General features: G+C 38.5%; 1 protein-coding gene across 4 annotated transcripts in view; it reads left to right on the top strand.

Annotated features, from left to right (window-relative positions):
• DOCK8 (dedicator of cytokinesis 8) overlaps window positions 1-24604 on the top strand; it is a 306237-nt gene that overhangs the window by 87492 nt on the left and 194141 nt on the right. For all 4 annotated transcript variants that reach the window (XM_056806227.1, XM_056806228.1, XM_056806230.1 and 1 more), the window contains 2 exons: window positions 5251-5426; window positions 8296-8367. In XM_056806227.1, coding sequence (XP_056662205.1) covers window positions 5251-5426; window positions 8296-8367 — 248 coding nt within the window. The remainder of the gene's footprint in view (window positions 1-5250; window positions 5427-8295; window positions 8368-24604) is intronic.

The following is a 24604-nucleotide window of genomic DNA, read 5'->3' as shown; positions in this document are numbered from 1 at the left end:
CAGCAGTTTTCTGCATCCCCAAAGTGCTAGCAAATTCTACCATTCTGAAAAACCATTTTAACTAAATGTATGTATGTGGTGGTAAATGCATACAGGGTGCGAGAGTTCTAAATATTTTGGTTTTTTTCTGTACTTATCTTCATGTACTCTTCTTGTTTCTGGTGGGCCTTTTTTTCACTTTAGTTGAGATTTTAAAGACCTAGGGTATATAAGAAGCTTCGTCACTAATTTTCTGAATTATCATTTGTTTGAAGAGCATTATATATGTATATGTTTAGCTTTCTCACAGTAGAACTTGAACTTGAAATTAAAGCCTTATATTATTGAGCAGGATTGATATGTTCAAGTTCCTTCCTACTTATAGTTATTGTCATTTAAATCTTGATAATAGAGGTATGGGACAGCTAGGTGGAGTAATGAATAAAACTCAGACCTGGAGTCAGGAAAACTCCTTGTCCTGAGTTCAGATGTGGCCTTAGACACTAGCTGTGTGACTTTGGATAAGTCACATTCACTCTGTTTGCCTCAGTTTCCTCATCTGTAAAATCATCAGAGAAGGAAACGGTGAATAAAACTACCAATATTTTTGCAAGAAAACCCCCAAAGTTGGGAGAGTCAGACCATGACTAAACACAACAAAGAGCAGTAAGAATATGATTTGGTGATCTATTTTAAGTAGTCTGTCTCTAACAAGGTGTTGCGAAGAAGACTTTTACATTTAGGACTAACAATATCCTTCGTTATTAGTTTCAGCCAAAGGGGAAACAGTAGTCCTTCACTTAATAGCTACATCTTATTGTTTCTTAGTATAAATTTTGCATCCAAGCTCCCTCCTAGTAAGGCTAGAAGTCCTGAATATATTTTTGGGATAGTTCTCATCACTTTTCTGCTCATTGTCTCCACCCAGAGGAAACCTGAGAATGTCAGTAGCCACACTCCCTGAAGAGTGGCCACCAACTTCCCCTAAAAAGTAATTAAACTCACAAAGCATCAAAACAAGGCACCATTTTTTTTACACAGTAAAGAACACACAAGACATTTGTATCCAAGCCTACATAGACAGTTAAGACACTCATCAGATTTACAAGCCAACATTCTTCATATCTTATACTGCTACCCCAGTGGAGCAGAAACAAGATAGAAAAAGCCATGGTTTTCTCCTCCATCTTGTTACTTTTTTACCATCAACACTCATCTTCTTGGAGCTCTTTTGTCTTTCTTCTCTGGCCCAGCAGAATTAGAAGCTGTTTCTTGCTGCTGTTCTACCTTCATCTCCCTGATCGCTGTTATCCAGCTCTCCCCCAGCAATGTTGCTAAGACCTCTTCTCCAGATAACAGATTTTGGATATCTGCATTATGATGCTATTATGGTCCATGCTCAGCTGACATGACAGCATTCCAGTTCTTTCCCAACTCTTGGACATCAGAAGCCTCTGGCCTATTTCATTGTGGGATATTTACTTCCAGGTTCCATACTTTCCCTCTCCGGGCTTCTTCAACTGATTGTCTCAAATAGATCTAATTTTCATATTGGTTCAATTTATGGAGAATTCATAGCCTCCTGTCCTGGCACCATTGAGTCTTGGGGATTTGGAGAGAAATTCCCTCTTTCTGAGCGCTTGTCTTTTCTTCTCTTGTCTCCCTTTAGCGTAGTTGGCCCAGCTAATATGAATTACACTAAGCTGTTTAAGAGAGATAGATCATTAAAATGGAGAGGGAAAGAGCAGAACTTGCCCAGCAGACTTAAAAAGAGAAGGATAATCCTCTTGCAGCATCTTATGTGATATTAGTGCATGAAATATATTCATACTTCAGGAACTCATGATTTAATAAGGACTTAGTGATCATATAGTCAATTAGGTGGCCAATGGATGTCCCTCTGATGATGAATAGTGATGATGATGATGATGATGATGATAATAATAATAATAATAATAATAACCTAAGCTTTATAAAACACCTGATTGCACAACCATCCTAGGTTCTCTTTGGTCTAAGGATGACTCTGTTTATGGGGACAAATGTGGCTAAACAGCCATCCTGTGACTGGCTGGCTCTTTCTCCCTGGTTCCATGGCTAGTCTGCCCTTTTTGTTACTGCTTACATTGGAGGAATTTCTCCTTGCCTGTGGCTTTGACTCTGTCCTTGTCAACACGATCCTTTGCTAAAACCAAAGACGTTACAAATTCCCAGTTACGTCACACCAGTGTCCTGTCTCCAGTGCTACTGTTTAATAGATGCCACTTTGTTTTAAGTTACACATCGATGTAATCTCAAAGGGCTTCTCCTGCCCTCTGCTCACATGATTGACATTTGTGCTTCAAGAGATCTTTCTTAGTATCCTGGGGTGAATCTGTCTCAACAGAGACAGCTGAGCTCTGAGGAGCAGATGTCTGATTCTCTGCCTTTGACTGGCCTCCAAACCACCATGGTTAGTGACTTTGGCTTCCATTCTTACTGTTTCAGGACATTTAGGTACTTTTTAAGGAGAATAATAAGAGAAACTTATTAAATGCTACCATGGCCATAAAAGATTTAATATGCTTCCTATAAGTGAAACGTTAGGGCAGTGAGGTTGCTCAGTGGAAGAGAGACAAACCTGGAGATGGGAGGTCCTGGGTTCAACTGAGTCTCCCAGAAACTTCCTACCTGTGTGATTCTGATTAATTCACTTAAGCCCAGTTGCCAAGCCCTTACCACTTTCTGTCTTGGAACCAATACTTGGTATCAACTCTGTGAATTTCAAAACTACTCAACCCTGTTCAAACCATTCTTTAGAGGATGGGATTTGGCTATTTCCTGATCAATAACAATAGAGATACATGGAATGGCAGAATCAGGTCTTGGAAACTACAATCTCCACCCTACTCAAGGTAACAGGATTTAGAAAGGGCTGCAGCAAAAGCTCAAGATTTAATTATTTGAGAATATGGCCTTCAACAGACATGTGCAAAGGGGACAGACTTCTGGACAGTCCTGGGTTAAGCTAGAGCCACCATTGGCACAGAGGAGACACAGGAAGTGAGGTAGAGGAGAGCTCAGGAGTGCTGGAACTTCCTGGGTGGAGGGAGTGTGGTTGTTGGAGCCTGGAGCTTGGGGTGGAGGGTCGCTCAGACTGTTCTCCATTTTGGTCAAGTGAGTGATAGGGACTGATCTTTTTTCTTTGCCTCTGCTATCCAAGGCCTTGGGCCTTTGGCCCAGCCTAAGCAGAGTGGGTATTTAAGCCCTATTCCCTTCTCTCCCCTCCCTCCCTCCCTCCCTCCCTCCCTCCCTCTCTCCCTCTCTCTCTCTCTCTCTCTCTCTCTCTCTCTCTCTCTCTCTCTCTCTCTCTCTCTCTAACACCTTTCTTCCTCCTGTTTGTAATTAAAAAACTCCATAAAGGGTTGACTGCTGACTTGAGTTTTCATTTAGGAATTACATAGCTGAATTCTGTGGCAACCTTAAATTAATATATATCAGTCTTTTAAAGTGATTGCCACATCACAACTCTAAGTCAGAAGATTAGGGTATTAAACAAAAGCCAAACAAGTGAATCATGTATTTTTCTAAAGAGTCACCATTCTTGGCTCTCCATCAGTGTATCATTTGGAAAAGGCTATAATATAATGGAGAAAGTGCTGGATTTGAAGACAAAGGCCCTGGGTTCAAATCTTGACCTTTCTACCTATGTCACCTTGGGCAACTCACTTAATTTCTCTAGGTTTTGTTTACCTCATCTTTGAAGAGGTTGGATTAGATCATAGATTTAGAACTGGAAGGAACTTTATGGTCCATCCAGTCCAACCCTCCTCATTTTGCACATGAGGAAACTGAGGCTTGAAGAGCTAATTTTTGAAGCTGAAGTTGAATAACTGACTTTTCTAGGTTCAAACAGTTAGCAAATGTCAGATGTGGAAACTGAGCCCAGGGCTTCCTGATCCCAAGTCCAATTCACTATCCACAGTTATGCTGCCTCCAAGCTGACCTCTAAATTCAAATCTATTATCCCATTGTGTTTTTTTAGTCAAATATGAAATGCAAAAGTGAGGTCAAAATTTATGGGCAAAAACAGGCTCTCATTTGCCCCATTTTCCTTTGTGTGAGTAACTATGACCTTAGTAAAGCCTTAGTAGGAGATATTTAGGGTTGGAGGTTGAACTGGGGAAATTAAGGGCATATGACCTGTGTCCCACTCCTCTATTAGGGAATTCCCAGTTTGGAATCCCTACTTAAAGCAGTTTGGCAACTTCAATGTATCTCAAGATCCTAGAGAGTTAAGAGCTGCCTGGTGCACATAGTCCTGTGGTATGTTTGTGGCATTGATGGTGCTTGAACCCCCAAGGTCTTTCCCTTGCCTCTTTCCTCTCTTCCATAGTGCTGTTTGCAGGAGGAATTGTAAAAGTATTTTTTAAAATTATAAACATTCCATAATCTCATGCTCTCTCATTTTTAGTTTCATGGTTTCTCATTAGGATGCAACTATGTTCAGAAAAATTCTACCTTGGGGTGTTTTTAATGGCTCATCCTGTTACGACTTGACTCCATATCATATTTGTTTTCTATTCTATATCCCTGTTTTTGGTCTTGATAACTTCCTCACTATGTAATTGAGTTTTTGGTGATGATTATTTTTAAAAAGCAGCATAAAGGGAGCCACTCTTTGGGCAATAATAATAGCCAACATTTATATTATATTTACTCTGCACCAGATACCCCGCTAAGTATTTTGCAAATTTCTCATTTGATCCTCAGCACAGTTCTGAAAAGTAGATGCTATTATCATCTCCATTTTACAGATGAGGAAACCGAGGTTAAGTGACTGGCACAGAGTAACACTAGATTTGAACTTGGGTCTTCCTGACTCCAGGCCTGGGTCACTATCCACAGGACCACCTAACTTCCTCTTTAAGAGAGATGGTATAAAAAATCCAGTATTGTCTTTTTTTTAAACCTTTACCATCCATCTTAGAATCACTATGTATTGATTCTAAGACAGAAGAATAATAAGAGCTGGGTAATGGGGATTAAGTGACTAAGCTAGGAAGTATCTGAGGCCAAATTTGAACCCAGGACCTCCAGTCTCTAGGCCTGGATCCCTATATCCATTGAGACACCCAGCTGTCACCCATCCAATATCATCTTAAAGGAAACATCACACCTTCCACTTTAAAAAACAACTTTGCTGGAATTTTCAAATAACCAACAAGCCGTGTGGATTATTTGTTTTGTTTATTTCATTTCCCCCTCTTTTTTTTTCTTGTTCCCCCTCAGCCTCAGTTTTATGACCCAGTGGAGCCAGGGGATTTCGAAGGACTTCTGATGTCACAGCTAAGCAGTCTGGATGCAGAACTTGTACAAGAGCTCGGCGACTTCCCCGAGGATGATCTGGATGTTGTTTTTACGCCAAAGGAATGCCGGACTCTGCAGCCTTCTTTGCCAGAGGAAGGGTAAGGCTGCCCCGCCTTGAGTTACAGAGGTCTCCCCGCGGTGTGATCTAAGCTAAATCCAATTGGTTTCTTTTCTAAGTTCTAAAATATCCCAAAGCCAATAAGACACGCTGGAAGATGAGGCTTGATCATAGAAGCTTAGAATGGTTAAAGTATCATTTAAGGATACTATGCTGAGGCAGGTGGGTGACTCAGTGGATAAGGGACCAGACCACGATTGCCGGTGCAATACAATACCGTCCTTAAGTCACATGACAGCCACTGATAAAAGTGTTGACGAAGTTCAGAAATGAACTAGAAGAGCTATGTGACCCAATGACCTAGTTCTTACAGTTCTGCCTTTGAACGGCTACTTTGTGTCTATTCTAAGAGAAGATAAAAGGTTTTTTAAGAATAAAAAATTTAAAAATGAATGAGTCATATATAGCACCAGATGGTGATTTTGAATTTTAATAAGAAATCTATCAATAATAATTAACTCAAAGTGCTGTTTTTTGGTTTATGGCATTTATGCCTCTGAAATTTTTCATGCTTAAAACTTCACTAAAACTTTTAGGATACCCTGTGTTCATGTCCTTGCCTTATGTATCATGGTTATCATACTTTGATAAGAAGCATCCTATATGTTACCAATGAAGCAAAGGCTCCTATCTTCTTCCTATGAATGGTGGATCTATTTCAACTCTCCCACCCCTCTCTCCTTTCATCAAAAAAAACTCAGGCAGCTAGGTGATTCAGTGGATACAAAACCAGGAATAGAAACGGAGGTACTGTGTTTGAATGTGACTTTGGACACTTCCTAGCTGTGTGACCCTGGGCAAGTCACTTAACCCCCATTGCCTAGCCCTTACTGCTCTTCTGCCTTGGAGCCAATACAGAGTATTAATTCTAAGATGAAAGGTAAGGATTAAAAAAAAAAAAGACAGAATCGAGATTGAGAAGTACAGCTTCTTCCTTAATATTGGTAGGATCTCAATGCCTAACCTAAAGTTTATTCAATTAGAGCTTGATGGAGTTGGCAGGCACTTAATATAATTGTTTATTCTATCATCTGTTCTCAGTTATCAAAATATACAATTTTCCTTCACACTAATAAGTTTAATTTGTGATAAGCTTTATCTTATTTTGTGTTTTAAATCTCTTAGAAACAAAATTGAATAGCACCCTAGGCAGCTAAATTTGTTTAGGAATTGCTTATATTTAAATTAATTTCAATGTATAAAATATCTTAACATTTATATTCCTTTCTTTAAGTCCCCATTAGGATTCTTTGTCCAATCATTCTCATTTACTTTTCTTCATATCATTGTAATTGGCATGTACTTTATTCTTCTATTTTTGCCTTTAAAAATGTGCTTTTATTTCATAAAGGTCTTTCCAAAGTATTTCATTCCTCATTTTTGTTGGTCCTAATTGTATCATAGAATTTTATTACCTTAATGTCCCACAATCTACTTAGCTTTTCCTCTATTGTTGGACATTTAGGTTATTTCCAGTTCTGGGTTTTTTTGGTTTAGGGTTTGTTTTTATAATTATATATAATGCTACTATGAAAATCTTTGAACCTTGGGCTCCCTTTTTAGTTGTTTCTGATAACACCCTCAGAATGTATTCCAAACAATGTAATATCGGGATCAAAAGATTTTATTTTTTTAAAAATTATTTCATGCTGACATTGCTTGACAGACTTACTTAGGAACTCTGTGTAATATTTTTGGAAATGGTAATTTCCTGAGAAGCACACAGATTGTGGTCCGTAGCATCTGCTTTGTCCTATTGTCAGTCCATTTATTGAGCTATGAATTTAATGTGAGTAGTTGCTATTATTTTCACCCATGGTAGGGAATCATTTACTTTTTTTATTTCTTTTGTATAAAGGTTTATAGTTAATTTTCCTCAAAAGGAATTAATGGGATGAAAAGCCTGCTCAAAAATGCCTTCAGATTAATTCAGATGCTGTTTATACAACATGGGATATTTTATGAAATTTTAGAGAGGCAATTCGTTTTTTTTAGTATCAGTGTTTGGAACATCATATTAGCTATCCCTCTGAATTTATAGCTATCATCCTTTCTGATAATTTAAAAAAACAAAGTGCTTTTCTTTTCTGTCACTACCAAACAATCTGTTGGATGAAAATTTCCCACTGCACCTTGTGTTTTGGGCATTACGAATAGTGCTGTTTTTCGCCAGTCATGCTCCCAATCTCAGACTTTTTGTTACATGGAAAATTAATGACTTTAATTACCAAAGATGTCAGAATCCTGAAGTATCTGGAAGGTACGCCAAATGATAAAGCCTTAAGCAGCTTTGACATGACCAACCAGATTTAATAATCTCCAAACAAATGAAATGCTTGCCAGCTTCTCAAAGAATAAAATGATTATATTTCTTCACAACTTTTAAAGAAAGCAAAACTTTCTTTTTTGCATATCCTAACAATACTTAGAAAAGATTTCCCAAACCCTTGTTTTTGTTGTTGGAAATTCGTCACATCGCCTTTCCTCTGTCTTATACCAGGATGTGTACGGGGATAAGTATAATAATATATATATATATATAATATATATATATATATATATGTATTATATTATATATATATAATATATAATAATATAATAATAAGTATAATAAACATGGGTGTTACAATCAATGATGTTCCCAAAAGATGAAATTACAGTGTAGGGTTCCATGAAAGTTGCCTTTTGTGTTCCCTCAGAAAAGGTCCTCATCTGGTGAAATGAATGTGAAGGAAGATACTGAGTTGGGTGTCATTTGACATCCTTGTTTGTAGAATCATCTTATCCTCAGGTCTGCCAAACTTGTTCCAAGTAATGACATGTTTCCATTTCATTTTCCATTTCCTCAGGGTTGAACTGGATCCTCATGTCAGGGACTGTGTTCAGACATATATTCGGGAGTGGCTAATCGTGAACAGAAAGTAAGTGGCATCTTTATGTACAAGGAGTAGAATCTGTTGATTTTGTTTTTATTCCAAAAAATCTGAAGAGCTCTTCCAAGCTACTGCAGTAAAAGCTTGAATAGAAAACAAAATTAACCTTTTTTTTTTTTGCAAAGTGCCAACCTTGTATTCTTCCTTGCTTTGTAGTTAAGATGCCTACTGTCCCAAACTAATGGATGCCATTTCAACAATAATGCTTAAATACTATCTTTGGTTTTCAACCTTCTAGTCCAGAGCTCTTCCTTATCATCATGGTAATTATATTCATTAAGTTGAATACATGCTAAGTATGCGATTTCTCCAAGATAATGAAGATCAAACCTTCTTAAATACACATGAGCTAAAGTGCTGGATTTGTATTCTAGTTTTTGGTAAAATGGAAGTAGAGGCACCATTTATAATAAGTGAGGGACACATGAATTTTAATAAAGACAAAAGAGTACCAAATATCAGATATCTGCCCATCTTTAATTATACTGTATGTGAAAAACTTGAATTGTGTCCGTTAAGACTCCAGTTTATAGGTAAAAATTTAAGGTACAGTAGAAAGAACAGTAACTTTGGGGTCATATACTACTTTTGAGACACTGAACACATCACTCGACTCTCTGGGCCTCAGTTTCTGCAACTATAAAATATAAAATGAAAGGATTGCACTAGATACCCTCAGATATCTTTTCTTACACTAAATCTGAACTCCTACAATCTTGGGATTCTCAATAATAATTTTTTGCTTTCTGTGGCTCATTTTGTATCCATTCCTAATCCCACAGAGACAGTCATAACTGGGAACCTAATAATCTCTGTCTTCCCTCACAGAATAAGATCATTTTCCTATAAACACTAGAGGAGCTTAGAAACCTGGAGTGTGTGTGTGTATGTGTGTGTGTGTGTGTGTGTGTGTGTTTAGAGGTGGGGGGGGATGTGACTCCACTGAGGGAAAGTGCCATGTTAAAGGCAGCCTTTCTAGGATTTTGCATTGTTGAGTTTAATTAGTTATTAGTTAATTATTTAGCATAATTAGCTATATAACCAATAACATCATAGACAACATGCCTAGTTCCACCTTTGGCCTCTCACATCCCAATAAAAATATACATATTTTTTAAAGCCAGAGATATCTTATTTTTGTTTTTTTTATCTCTAGTACCTGATTGATTATATGAATTCAAGTTTTCTCATCTATTAAATGTGGTTAGTAATTCGTGCCCTAACAAAATTGTCCTGAAGATCATGAGATCATGCTGTGAAAGTGCTTTGAAAAATAGAAAATGCTAGACAAATGGAAGTTATTATTATTGATAAGGTGTCATAAAATGACTCACTTAGCCATGCTCCCTTCCTGTTTACCAAGTCTATAATAAAGATTTGAATGGTCTTAGAACTTCTTCCTCTTCCAAAGCCAGTCTAGGCCTGGCAGAACCTCATGGACCCCCAGTAGGAATGATCATAGGCATAGCATGAATTCCTTGAATACTTTTTAGTTTTCAGTGATAATGCCATTACCTCTGGTCCAAGACATATTTTTGAGACTGGTTGTTTGTCATTAGAGTCATGGCCTGGTGAAGAGGAAAGAGCTCTAGACTTGAATATTTACTGTTCATTGGATTAAATTGGCAAATTGGGTATTTTCCCATAATATTAGGGTTTTGGAAGATGGCAAATCAATCCAGTCATTTCTATGTCCTAGAAATAAAGCACACAGAAGTATCATCTGGAATAAATCTCAACATAGATTTATTGTATTATATATTATTTGTCCCAAACTTGCAGATGAGCAATGGCTGAAGTTGGATATCTACAAAGGTCTCACCACTATATGTACAATTAGAATAGAGGACTTAAAAAGAGCTCCTCTTCTGCTTGACTACACAAACTGACTTCCTGGATAAATTCAACTATTTGAATTTATTTAGCCATGATCACTTTCCTGTCTTTCTACACCTGTCGCTTTATGTCTATGGGACAACTTGAAGGGAAATCTACCACTCCTCTCCCCTCTGCTCTCCCATTCTAATCACCTTGACTTCTACTTTCTTTCCTTTGTTAAAAAGGAGAAAGGTAAAAAAAAAATTAGTCAATCCAATTTGACTGGCCGAGTGGGTGACCTTTACTCTAAGCAAATGTTCTGCAGACACTAGCATTGAGTGGTACTTAAAAGTATAAATACTTTGGGGTTTATGAAATGTCATTCCTGAAGTTTTTAGATGAAGCCTCCAGTGGTAGATTAGAATCTAATCCCTTATGTTCCTCTCCTTCTTTCTTATCCAAATAGGATCATAGAATTTTGGAGATGGAAGGGATCTTAGAGGCAATTTAGTCTTACCTCTTAGATTGAGATAGTTAGGTCCTTAGAAGAGACTTACTGAAAATCAAATTGTTAATGAGTTTTAAAGTTAGAATTTCAAGCCAAGATGTCTTCTGACTCTAGATCCAAGGCTCTTTTTAATTTTTTAAACCAATGGAGCACTAGGTAGATTCAATTGAAGTTTAGTTCTCTAATTTCAGTAGATTTAAAGAAGTGGAACATTTCCATGCTATCCTCTTTTCTCAGGAATTCATTAACTACAGAAGACTTCTCCAGCTATAAGGCTCTCAAACTTAAATTGGTAAAAGTTAAATAAAAATTGTAAGCAAACATTTCTCTTATTTAAAAAATAGAAAGTCATTCTGAGTCATGTGAACTGCTTCTGTGTATTTAGATATATCTGAATAGTTTCCTTTTTTTTCTTTCTCTCTTTTTTAAACACTTACCTTCTATTTTAGAATTACTATTGCATATTGGTTCAAAGAGAGAAGAGTGGCAAAGGCCAGGCAATGGGCGGTTAAGTGATTTACCCAGGGACACACGGCTAGGAAGTGTCTGACTCCAGATTTGAACCCAACTTCTCCTATCTCTAGGCCTGGCTCTCAAACTACTGAGCCACCTAACTGCCTCCTAAATAATGTTCATTGAGTTTACTAAATTCAAGAGATACAAAAATACCATTAGTGGTTATAGTCCCATACATTGAGTATGCAACGAATGTGTTCACAAATAAATACAATTAAATCAATTTTTATGTCTTTTGGAAGAGGCAAGACTTGCACGGATTGAAGTGTCATCCATTGAGTTAGGCCTGTAGCTTTTTCTTCATAATTCCCTTGTAAGCCATGAATGCTCATCTATAAAAACCCCAGAGATTTTATTTGTTTTTGCAATAAGGTATATCATGTGTATGTGACTCTTAGAAAGGTCAGGATAACATCACTTCTCTAGTTTCTTTTTCACTGGAGACTTTGGTTCCTGCTAGGCGGGTGGCTACTTCTCAGAGAAAAGGGATACTAAGCTAGAACTATATGTATCTTCTCCCCAAAATATTATTAGTAGTCTAGGGGAAAGAGCTATAAGGTTTAAACTAAACTCCTGACCTCTATTTCTTTTCTTTTCTTTTTCTTCTGATCTCTATTATTTCTTAATGGGCAAAGGGATCCCCAAACTTTGTTTCTAAGACTTTGACTCCCAATCAAATGCTGGCTTCACAATGAACACACATAGCAAGTAGCAAAGAAGGCTATTTATCTGAGTCACTATATCTCTATGTTCTTCTATACTAGAAAAAATATATTGAATCAACATTCCCTTAGGAGTAAAATAACTTTGCTCAACCAAGTAAGAGTCGGAGATCTCAACCAAAAGGGAAGTTCTCTAGGGTAACAAACTATGGATTGGGACCTGAAGGGAGGTCTCCATGCCTGAGTCTTTTTCCCTTCAGCAAACCTAAACAGAGGTTAGAACTGTGCATCTTCTCCCTCTAATCCAGAAGCCAGAAGAACCTGAAGAGAATATTCTCTTTTCTCCCATTTTTGCCCACTCCATCCTGCCCCCATGCAAGTCTGAGGCATTGAGGTGGACCCACGAGGAAAGAATTATATACTGATAGTCTTTGGCTCTAGATTACATTTGTATTTAATCACAATTAGAATCAAATCGCAAGTGCTTCATCGAAGTAATATTATCATATAATCTCCGTAAAACAATTCTCATTGTATTTCTACAATTCTACAATTTCAAGGTTCTAGAAACCATTTCTATTTGAATTTTCACAGCCTTGAGAGAGAGCTTTGAAATTGAAAATAAAAACTAATGCCTATTAGCTACTCTCTAAGGCAGTTCTCTAAGTCTAGGAACTTGTTTTCTTCAGAAAGAGTAGGCCTTTGGGATGGAAGTAAGTCTGTGGGAGTAGCCATCCCTTCACCTAATTTCAAATCTTCTAACATCCTCTCGACTCCTTGTTCTTCCGGGGATCTGTCCTGTGACAGGCTCTGGGAAAGGACACATCCTCATAGAGTACAAATGTGGACATGCCTTGACACTCTTGAGCCAAAAGAATGTGCTCTGTAGCTTGAAGGAGGGATTTGGTGAAGGCTTCAAGGTAACGCGCAAGTGTCATTTCCTCTGAAACGCATCCTCTTACCCTCTTCCTTGGAAGCCGCCTCGCTTTGAACTCCTGTAACATTTAGTGGCACTTAACCTGTGTTTCTTCATTGTTCCCTTATCTACCTGCCCTGCCTTTCCTGGGAGATCATAAAGTTCTGTGACAGCACCAGGGTTCAGAGGCAAGAGAGCAGGACCTTTGCCCCAAGCCTGAGCTTGCACATGTACGTATTGTGGAGGACCTTTCCCTTCATGATACAAACATTATTTGGCTACAGATGAAATGTTCAGAATCAAGCAGGATGATTGGGATATTCCTGCATAGCCAAGGTATTTTTGCCTTCTTTGTGTCACGTGGCATAGGGGAACCAGTCTTGGATTCCATGGCATGGAAGTGGTCTCAGTGTGGCTGCTGGACAGCTGCCTGGGCTAAAGAGGCTGCTTCAAGAGCAGCATCCTCTCCTAGTGCCTTTAGGAGGAAGGGTCTGGCCGCTGGGTGGCTGCATGAACTTTACTCCTGGCAGGTGTTCTGTAAATGCTGGCCCTGTTAATTACTGATAAAGGACTACCAGTGTTGGTTTTGTGGTATTCCTATCATTTATAGATGAAAGGCTTCTAGTGCTAGATTAAAATCAAATGCCCCACCATGTTCCTTCTTCATTCTGAGAGAATCTTCTATCTTCCTTATCCAACTGGGATCACATTTCTATTTTTAGCTTCATTTCATAGACTTTTTGAGCATTACTGTGTCAGAGCAATGGGTCTGGTATTTTCTCATCTCTACAATAATGATGGCGGGCTGGTACTGGTTAGCTAGTGCTGACAGTGAGTATGCGGCCACTGAGCTCCAACGGAGAATGGACATGGCAGCCTTCTGTTGCTCTGCCAAAATGGTGGGCCTTGAACGAAGCCCTCATTTCTGCTCTGTTCCCTAGTCACATTTATAACGAAAACCAGACAGGTCCTTAGGAGGACATAAATAATAGGGAAAGGGATTCCAGAGGGAGGCAAGACACAAGTTTCTCTGGAATGTCTAGTCTTAGACTTGCCTAGAGAATGCTGAGAAATTAGGTGATTTGCCCAGAGTCACACAGACTATATGAGTCAGAGGTGGGACAGTTAGGTGGCCTGGGGGTTAGAGCCCTGGGCCTGGAGTCAGGAAAACCTGAGTTCAAATCCAGGTTCAGGCACTTACTAATAGTGTGAATCTGGGCAAGTCACTTCACCTCAGTTTAGCTCAGTTTCCTCAGCTCTAAAATGGAAATAATAAATAAATCTCATAGATGTAATTATTATATGTTGATGATTCTTAAATCTGCCTTTCTGCCCTAGTCTTTCTGGTGACTTTCATACCTGAATTTCCAGTTGCCTTTCAGATATCTCAAACTGGATATTCAGGAAATATCTTAAACTCAGTATGTCCAAAACAGAACTCATTATCTTCCATACCTCCTGAGGGCAACACCATCCCCCTGTCCAGATAATCATGGATTCCTCACTCACTCTGGCTGCCCCCCAGGCCTGGAAAGCTCTCCATGCTCTGCTTTGAGGACTGACCGAGTCTGGCTTTTCTCTCAGTCCCAACTGAAGTCCCATTTTCTATAAGAAGCTTCCTCTAACTCCTCTTTAATTCTAGTGCCTCCCTTCTTTTAATTATTTTTTTATCCTGTTTATAGCATATACACTTGTTTGCCCATTGTCTTTCCCAGTAGATTATAAGCTCTTGAGAGGAGGGACTGTCTTTTACCTTTTTTTGTATCCCCCACATTTAGGACAGTGCCTGGCACGTAATAATTGTTTAGTTATTATTAATTGTTAATTGTTAATACTTAATAAATGTTTATTGATATATGGATTGTATAGTACCTATTTCTAGGATAGGTGTGAGAATTAAATGAGGTAATGGTAAAACACTTTGCACAGTGCCTCACACCTAGTAGGAGCTATACAAGTGTTAGCTATTAATTGGGGTGGCTTGAACTCATGTCTTCTGGCTTTGATGCCGGCTCTCTAATCACTATATGGAGCAGCTAGGTGGTGTAATGGATAGAGTACCAGGCTTGAAGTCAGGAAGATTCATCTTTCTGTCTTCAAATCTGGCCTCAGATGTATCTCTGGGCAAGTCGCTTAATGCTATTTACCTCAGTTTCCTCATTTGCAAAAAAAAAAAAAAGGAAATAGCAAACCATTCCAGTATCCTTGCCAAGAAAGGCTCAAATAGAGTCACAAAGAGTCAGACAGAACTGAAAACATTCTAACAATAAAAATGCTGCCTCTACAAAAATTACAGTACTTTACTATAGACTATAACAGTCTAACATTTAGCAAGACACAACTTGGTGATGAGAATTATACATCAGAAGCTCAATATCTTTCGTGACCCGAAGAACAACAAATATAGATCTCAAAAGTTCCTGGAGAGCTCAGCCAATAAACAGCACTGGGCAAGGGTATCATCACAGACTGAATTGTTGCCCGTAAGTGCCCAGAATTAACATTAATTCATAAAAGCTCAAGGACAGCAATTTTCATGAAGGCCACCTAACCACCAAGCTACATGGAATGAAATCTTTAATATAGAGACCTCGAAGAGGAGATCAGACTCACACGGGAACAGAATGATGTGTGTATTCTCCCTATTGTCTCATTTGCTCCTGGAAGTTGTGCCAAAAATACTTTCATTTTGTCCACAAAAGATGAGCTGAAATGCTGATACTTTTATTTAACTATGAAAAAGAGTTGTTTTATCTACCTGTTTGATAACCTATAGAATACTATACATAAAAGAATAATAGACTAGAAATTATTCAAGTTTTTATTAAATGTTTACTATGTAAAAGAAAAAAACAAAAACAGAAAAAGAAAAAGAAAAGAGGAACAGCCAAGTGGCTTAGTGAATAGAAAACCAGGCCTGGAGATGGGAGGTTCTGGGTTCAAATCTAGTCCCAAACACTTCCTTATTATTTGATCCTAGTCAAATCATCTAACCCCAGTTGCCTAACCCTTACTATTCTTTCTGCCTTAGAACCAGTATTTAGTATTGATTCTAAGACAGAAGGTAAGGGTTCTCGTTTTTTGTGCATCAGAAACTGTTTTAACCACTCAGATAAGAAGTATCTATTAAGTGGCTACCACTGTTCTAAGCAGAAGAGTACACTAAGAAATGGACAGCCAGGTGGCTCAGTGGACAGAGAGCCAAGCCTTAAGATAGAAGATTGTGAGTTCAATATACTTTCAGACACTTCCTAGCTGTGTGACCCTGGGAAAGTCACTTGACCCCAACTGCCTATCCCTTACCACTTTTCTGCCTTAGAATCTATCCTTAATATTGATTCTAAGATAAAAGGTAAGGATTATTTAAAAGAAAAATGTTTACTATATACCAAGAACTGTTCTAATCTCTCAGACAAGTATACATTAAGTGGCTGTCATTGTTCTAAGTAGAAGGATATCAAAAGAAACAAGAATACAATCCACTGAGCCACTAGCTTCCCTGTATGTTTGGTAATAGAAGGTAGGACTTGAACTGACTCTTGAAAGAAGCAAGGGAAACAGAGAGGCAAAGATAGGAGGGAAAGCCTTCCTAGGTATGGAGAACAGCCACGTGCCAAGGCAGAGAAATGGGATTTGGAGTATTATATTTGAGGAACAGCAAGGAGCTCTCCATGTAGCTGTATCATCAAGTGTGTGGAGGGAAGTAACATGTGGGAAAAAAAATAACTAGGAAGGAGCCAAGTCTCAAAGAGCTTTAAATGCCAAACAGGTCTTTATAATTGGTCCAAGAGGTAATAGGGAGATGTTGGAGTCTGAGTTACAGTGGGGGACATGGCTAAACCCATGGCTTGGGAAGTCACTTTGGCAGCTAAGCAGAGGGTGGAAAGGGAGAGATCTGAGGCTGGGAAACCAAACAGAAGGCTATTGCAACAGTCTAGATGAGAGGTGAAGAAAGGCTAAAACCAAGGCTGTGATTGTATAAGTGGAAAGAAGACATGCAAAAGTTGTTGTGAAGGTAGAAATGAAAGATTTGCCTGTGGATTGTATGTGTGGAGGGTGATTGTTAATGAGGACTAAAGGATGTAACCAAGGGGCTATCCTGGATAACTGGAAGGATTTGGGTGTCTTTGATAGTAGGGAAAATAGAAGAGAGTTTTGAGGGGTAAGGAATTCTGCCTTGGATGTGTTCAGTTTGAGATGCATGTCGGATGTCCATTTGTTTCAGTAAATGTCCCAAAAGAGATTAGAACTAGATATACGTTTCTGAGAATCATCTTCTTGGTGACATCACTGAGCCTATGGGAGCTGAACATCAAATGAAATAGGACCAAGGAGAAAAAAAGTGGGTTCAAGACAAAGTCTTCGGAGCCAACCTTGGTTAGAGAGCATGGCCTGAGTAATGAGCCAGCAAAGGAGAATGAAAGAAGTAGCAGCCAGATAGAAGGAGGACCAGGAGGCAGCAGTATCACAAGATCCTGGAGAGGAGAGAGCATCCAAGAGGAAGTGATCAGTAGTGTCACACTGCACAGAGGTCAGAAAGGATGAAGAATAACAAAAGGCCAGTAGAGATGGATATATCAAAGATCACTGGCAACCATATCTCCAAATTGAATGATGAGGTCAGAAGATGGGTTGCTGAGGTTTAAGGAAAACTGAGGAAAAGAATTGAAAGTCTCTAGGCTGTGAAATTTTGTGGTTGTGGTTCAGTTTCAGTCAGGTCCGACTCTTTGCAACCTCGTTTGGGGTTTTCTTGGCAAAGATATAGGAGTGGTTTGACATTTCCTTCTTTAGTTCATTTTACAGATGAGGTGCTAAGGCAACCAGGTTAAATGACTTGTCCAGGGTCCCACAGCTAGTGTGTAGGGCCAGATTTGAACTGAGGAATATGACTTCAGTTCCTGCAGTCTATCTACTGCACCACCTAGTGCTGCTATAGGAATAAAAGAAGGCTTGAATTAGACTCAGAAAGATTTAAGTTTGAACCCTGCCTCACTAGGCACTTGTCCAGATTAAGTCACATCCCCTTACTTAGTCTCAGTTTTCTCATCTACAAAATGTGAATCATAATGGTATCTACTTTGTCAAGACTGTTGTAAGAGTCAAATGAGATAATATGGGCAAAAGCTCTCAGACTTTGAAAGAGGTTAAATAATGGCTTGCCTGTGATCACGGAGCTAAGCAGTGGAAGCATGATTACGCCTTCCCCATTCCAAAGTCCATTATTCTATCCACTTTGCAGGGAAAAGAATGCATACCCCAATATAGTGGCCTGGGTTCTTAGTGTCCCCTCTGTTAGTTGTCTCTCAGAATGGAGCATAGTTAGATTGTCCTTCCCTAATGAGTAATTTAAATTGGACCCACAAGCTAGACAAGACTTCAAGAAAAGATAAGTACCATGTTCAATGGGGCAGAGGATTTCTTCTCATCGAATGCCCTGGAGGAGGCTGGATTGCACAGACATGTGAATGTCTGTTCATGGAATAAAGCCAAGGAAAGAAAATATTCTGAAGACTTCAAAAGACTTCAGAAGAGAATTGGTGTTAGCCTTAGGTGTATCAGGGATGTTATTCCAGGCATATACTTCCTTGCCACAGGGAATTTGGCAAAACAAGCAAAAGGACAAATCATAAATTGTGTAACTCCAACAGTTCACACTCTTGGAATCCATTTTATCTTCTGAGCATGTTTCCCTATTACCCAGCATCAGGTCGCCATGGACTTATTGATAGTTTCCCACACTTATCTCCTTATTAATATAATTCATGGATATTATGAAAGGCAAGTTCTTTATATTTTGCTTACGCTATCTGATAGAAAAAGGATCCATTGGGGAAGAAAATGGCAAGCCACTCTGGTAGCCTTGTCAATAAAATCTCAGGGATAGCTATGGTCCATGGGATGGGGTCACAGAGTCACTGTGATGACTGAATGAATGAGTAACACCAATCTGATAAAATGGGTTCAGATCAAGCTAAGAGAGAGAGAACGAGATTAGTCTGACTCCCATGATTTTGATAATAAATGTGCCTTTCAATAAAATAAACATTTATCAAAAGGCCACTATGTACCAGACACTGGCCCCTTGCTAGGCCCTATATAGGTCAAATGATCACAATCAGAGTATTATACTTTTGGAAGGGACCTTAGATATCAGCCCCCTCATTTAAAGATGAGGAAACTGGGGCCCAGATGTTAAGTGATATACAAGGTCACACAGGTAACAAATGGTAGAAGTGGGATTTGAACCTGGTTTATCTGGTGATAAATCTGGTGTCCTTTTTATCAGATGATACTGGCCCCTTCTGAACTATATAAGAAGAAGGAATAGAATGACCAAAGGCATGGAAGTAGCAACCCACATTATGTGTATGAAGAATAAAAAACCATGGCTGAATTCAAGGAGTTGACATTCTATTAGGGGGAAACATAAATTTATACATATATAAAAGTGCTAGGAAGTGCTGGGTTCAAATTTGACCTCAGACACTTCTTAACTGTGTGACTGTGTGACCCTGGATTTTAAACCCTGGATCACTTAATCTCAGTTGCCTAACCCTTGCCATTTTTCTACCTTGAAACCAACATTTAGTATTGATTCTAAGATTAAAAAGGTAATATATATATATATGCATATATATATATATACACTTTCTCCTAGAAAGTACCATATTGCATATACAATATGATACTTTCTAGGAGAAAGTGGACCCATGTCCAACATGAAGGGCAGTTCAAGAATCTTCTAAATAGATGAGTAAAATGGGGAGAAAAGAAGGCTCATTCATAAGATCATAGATCTAGAAGGAAACTTTATGGATCATCTATTCCTTATTTTAAAGATAAGACAATTAAGACTGCCTGGAGAAATTTCAATTTGCCCAGGGACACACAAGTAGCCATCATGAGAGTCAGGGTTTGAACTTAGGTTCTCTAAATTCAGATTTAGTACTCTTTTCCTATACAATACCAAGAGAAGGAGAGTAAAAAGGGATCTTAATATGCAAAAATAGAATTGCACAGAAACACAAAATACCTGGTATCCTTTTTGGATGATATATTTTTATGCCTGAAGTATTTATTTAACTTAAATTTAAAGCCCCCCCCCCCCTCCCCGGCAAAGACTGCACTTTTTTAAATACCTTGAATAGCATTAAGTACACTATCCATGCTACATAAATAATAGTAATCAGTTCAGCATGAATTTTGAAAATGAGAATAGGAATCATTGTTCTAATGACCTGTACAGCAGAGTAATTGCCAGTTTATCTCCTCATCTCCTTTCCTTCATTTTTAATTGTTTTATTACAGATGAATTTTAGATGACATCTTTTAGGTGACATAAAAATATTTTAAATATAGTTATTTCCTTTGCCATTTTCCACAAGTGGACCAAAAAGTGATTAACTTCACAATATACTTGGTGCCTTGGTGGAAGATTGAGTTCTTAAGTAATTAAATGTATTTACATACTATTTATTCTTGGTGTGTTATCTCCATTGACTATGAAACATTTCATTATGGGCACCATCATAAAATCCCCTTAACTTTCTGTCTTTCATCCTGGGTGATTAAGGCAATTCTAAAACAAGGTCACACTCAAGGAGAGCTGGGATGCCAAGGAATATGGTATCATCTGTTTTATTACTCCATATTTTACTCCCAGTGAACTGGTAAACAATTAAAATTCAAACACATCACTGCATATAATTCAGTTACTCCCAAAACGTCATAAAAAATGTGTCTCCCTGATCAATAATTGCTTATTATGATATACGGTTGTTGTGCTGGCTGTCAAGGTGCTTAGCTATTTGCTTCCCAAAAGTTGAGGAAAATAAACTGAGAAAATCAGTCAATGGCACAAAAAAGAAACCACAGAATCACAGAATTCACAAGTCTTTTAGCAGTTGTCTAGTTCAACCCTTACCCTAAAGGAATCCCTGCTATAACATACTCAACAAATGGATATCCAGATTCTTCTGGAAAGAGAACCTTCTACCCCTCTCAAGGCAGCTCATTCCACTTTTGGCAGCTCTAGTTGTTAGGAGGTTTTTACTGACATTCAATCTATAGATCTCTTTTTGCAGCTTCTGCCCATTGCTTCTGGTTCAACCATTGGGGGCGAAAGAGAAAGTCCAATCCCTCTTCTGAATGCTTTCAGATACCTGAAGATAGTTATCGTGTTCCCTCCTATATCATCTTTTTCAGTTTAAACATCTCCAATTCCCTCAACCAGTCTTTGTATAACATGGAACCAAGCCCCTTCACCATACTGGTTATCTTCCTCTGGACACTTCAGCTTATCAATGTCCTTCTTAAACCTTGACAAAACTCAACACTACAGACATAGTCTGAATTAAGAATGTTTATTGTCGCCGAAGTCCTGGTGATGTGATGTGCTATATATATTTCACGAATAGAAACGTCCCTAACTCAGGATTTACCACATTGGATGCACTCATAAATTTGGCGTCCCAAAGTAGGATTTCTAACCCACACACATTTCTAACAAACCACAGTGGAAGAGAACGGAGTTCTTGATTGGTTAAACTGAAATGGTGAAATGAGACAACTTGTGGGGTGAGGGCAAAATGGGAGAGGGGGACTCATTGAAATTGTCATACCATTTTTTTTCCCAAGAATGACATACCCCCAAGGAATGCTGGGATAGAAAAGTTAAAAGGTTTAAGTAAGAGTTATTTCCCTTTCTTCACAGGTTAACTAAATTCCTCTCCCCAAAACAATAAGATTTAGACAAAATCAGGATGTTAGCAGACTTCTATATATATGACATAAGAGGACTTTGACTTAATATATTTTAAAATTAATTTTTACAAGCATCTATTACTTCTCTTCCAATTTAAAAATATAAAGCCCTCATCACAAATATGCATAGTCCAGCAAAACACATACCTTAGCCATGTCCCCAAATACATCTCATTTAGCATTTTTTAAATCCATCACCACTCTAACAGGAGATATGTGTCATATTTCATCCTCAGTTCTCTTGACAAATGGTTTGTTATTTTATGGGTCTGATTTCTAAAATCTTCCCAAGTTGTTTTCTCTATAATGTAATCATTATATAAATTGTTCTAGTTTTATTCACTTTATTATCAGTTCAGAGAGGTTAGCCCAATTTCCTCTGAAACTGTCCATTTTGTCATTTCTTATGGCACAATATTTAGCCAGCCTCCAATAGGAGGGCATCTCTTCAGTTTCCAATTTAGGGCTGCTATGGGAAGAATTTCTATAATTATTTTTGAATATTTAGGACCTTTTCATCTTTTTTTTTTGATGCCCTTGGGATATAAAGCCTAGAAGTATGTATTGCTCAAAAGGCATACATAGTTTATTAACATTTTGGGGATAGTCTAGAGTGTCTAGGTCAATTAACAGCTCCCCCAATAGTATGCTATTATGCCCATTTTCCTATACACTCTCCAACATTGTTCATTTTCCTTTTTGTTATTTTTTCAGTCATTTTTCAGTTGTGTCCAACTTTTTATGACTCTGTTTGAGATTTTCTTAGCAAAGATACTGGAGTGGTTTGCCATTTCTTTTCCAGGTCATGTAACAGATGAGGAAACTGAGGCAAACAGAGTTAAATGACTTGCCTGGGGCCACACAGCTAGGACATATCTGAGGCTAGATTTGAACTCAGAAGGACAAACCTGATACTCTATCTACTGTCTATGCCACCCAGCTGTCAATATCTCCTAGCATTTCTCTTTTAACTGATGGATTTGAAGGAATGTCACCAAATGTGGTTCAAAAGAAGAGAATATTATTCATCTTGTGGAAACTAAGAAGTCATACTCATTTTATGAGACTCGGTTTTTCATTGCATAATCTACTTACTTCCCCTTCATTCTCTCTGCCAGACTGGTAATAAATAGAACCTTGATGCTGTGGTTTTAGCTGGCATGAGTGCCAGGCAAGAAAAGTGGATCTGAGCTTTTGGCTGCCAATGGAGTTGGGCCACAGCAACTGTCTTCTGAGGTGGTGATTCGCGATCGGGCCTTCCCAAGTGACTCATCTTTTCATGCTCACAGGCCCATGTCCTTCAACTTTTATTCATTTCTGGGAGGAAGTCCTGCTAATTATTAGAATTGTTCTACCCAAGGATCCAGGAACTGAATACAAAAACAAAACAAAACCAAAATTAAAAAAAAAAAAACAACCCAGAAATAAAACAGTGTCAAGGTTGGTTTCAGATCCTTAGCCACAGAGGATTCATTCCACAAACATTTCTTAAGAATCTCCTATGGAGGACAGTAGATAAGGTGCCAGACCTGGAGTCGAGAGGATCTGGGTTCAAATGTGGCCCTAGAAGCTGCTTAAAAAAAGAAGATACTATAGTTCTACTACAGACTATATACTACTCCCTATGGTAGTATGGTAGGCTCTGAGAAAATGAAGATAGCTGCACCAGAGGCCCTGCCTCTTACAATGGAGCTTACAATGAACTGGAAGAGGAAAAGGGAAGTGAGATTGATTTCCCAAATCTCTAACAACCAGAATAGTGACACATAGCTAACGAGATGAAACTTTATAGGAGGGGGTGATGCAGAAAAGCAATTCTATAAGGATGGGGAAGGCATAGCTATACAGCAGTTCATGTCTTTCATGAACAATGGGAGTCCATGAAGAGTGTAGATGGCACCCAGGATCCGGGGAAGGGAGGTGACACCATTGCTGCTCTCTGCTCTGATCAGACCACTGCTAGAGTATGGTGTTCAGCTCCGGCCACCACTCTTTGGGAGGGGTATTGATAGGCTAGAAATAATGTGGAAGGGAGAGGGTGGACATCATGATACATGAGCATCCATTAAAGGAACTGAGAATGTTTAACATGGAAAAGAAAAGATTTCAAGGGAACTTGATAGCTTTTAGGTTTGGTTTGTTTTGTTTTGTTTTAATCAGTACTTTCCATCTTGGAATCAATACTAAGCATCAGTTCCAAGGCAGAAGGGCAGTAAGGGCTAGGCAATTGGGTTTAAGTGATTTGTACAGGATCACACAGTTAGGAAGTGTCTAAATCTAGATTTGAACACAGGACCTGCTGTCTCCAGGCCTGTCTCTCTATTCACTGCCCCTATATAGCTCTGTTGGAGTTTTTGATGGACTGTCATGAGGATTACAGTTATTCTGTTTGGGTCTGAATGGGTAGAAGAATTAAGAACAATGTATTCTACTTTGTTGTTGTTTTTAACCTTTAAATTCTGTATTAGAATAAATACCATGTGTTGGTTCCAAGGCAGAAGAACAGTAAGGGCTAGGCAATTGGGGTTGTTACAATCAGGAAGTGTCTGAAGCCAGATTTGAACTGAGAATCTCCTGTCTCTAGGCCTGGCTCTCAATCCATTGAGCCACCTAACTGCCCCAGCAATGTGTTCTTTTAAAAAAAAATTAAAAAAATTTTTATTGTTATGCAAAATATACTGGAAAGCTTACTTAAACTTTCCAGCCAATCAAATTTCTGCATTGAAGTCTTAACCGTAGTTAAGTGTTACTGTGGCTTCAAAGAAGCTAGTGATTCTGAACTAGTGGGTTTTGATTGAGTTGACTGTTTTTAAAAATCTGTTTGGATTTTAATTGTGATGCAGAAGTCATAGTAACACACATTTGGTTTTGTCACTGTTGCGAGAGCAAACTCATACATAACCCAAACCCCCAAATAAAATCATCAATATACTGATGTGAAAGATAACCCCAACAGTTTTTCCTCTGGAGGTGGTTAGCGTTTCCCATCATAAGTCCTTTAGGATTGTCCCAGACCGTTCATTGCATTGCTGAAAGTAGTCA

This window comes from Monodelphis domestica, chromosome 7 (assembly GCF_027887165.1).
Source record: "Monodelphis domestica isolate mMonDom1 chromosome 7, mMonDom1.pri, whole genome shotgun sequence".
In the NCBI taxonomy this organism is placed as follows: domain Eukaryota; kingdom Metazoa; phylum Chordata; class Mammalia; order Didelphimorphia; family Didelphidae; genus Monodelphis; species Monodelphis domestica.
The sequence above is the reverse complement of the archived record's forward strand: the minus strand, read 5'-3'. Positions and strand labels throughout refer to the sequence as shown.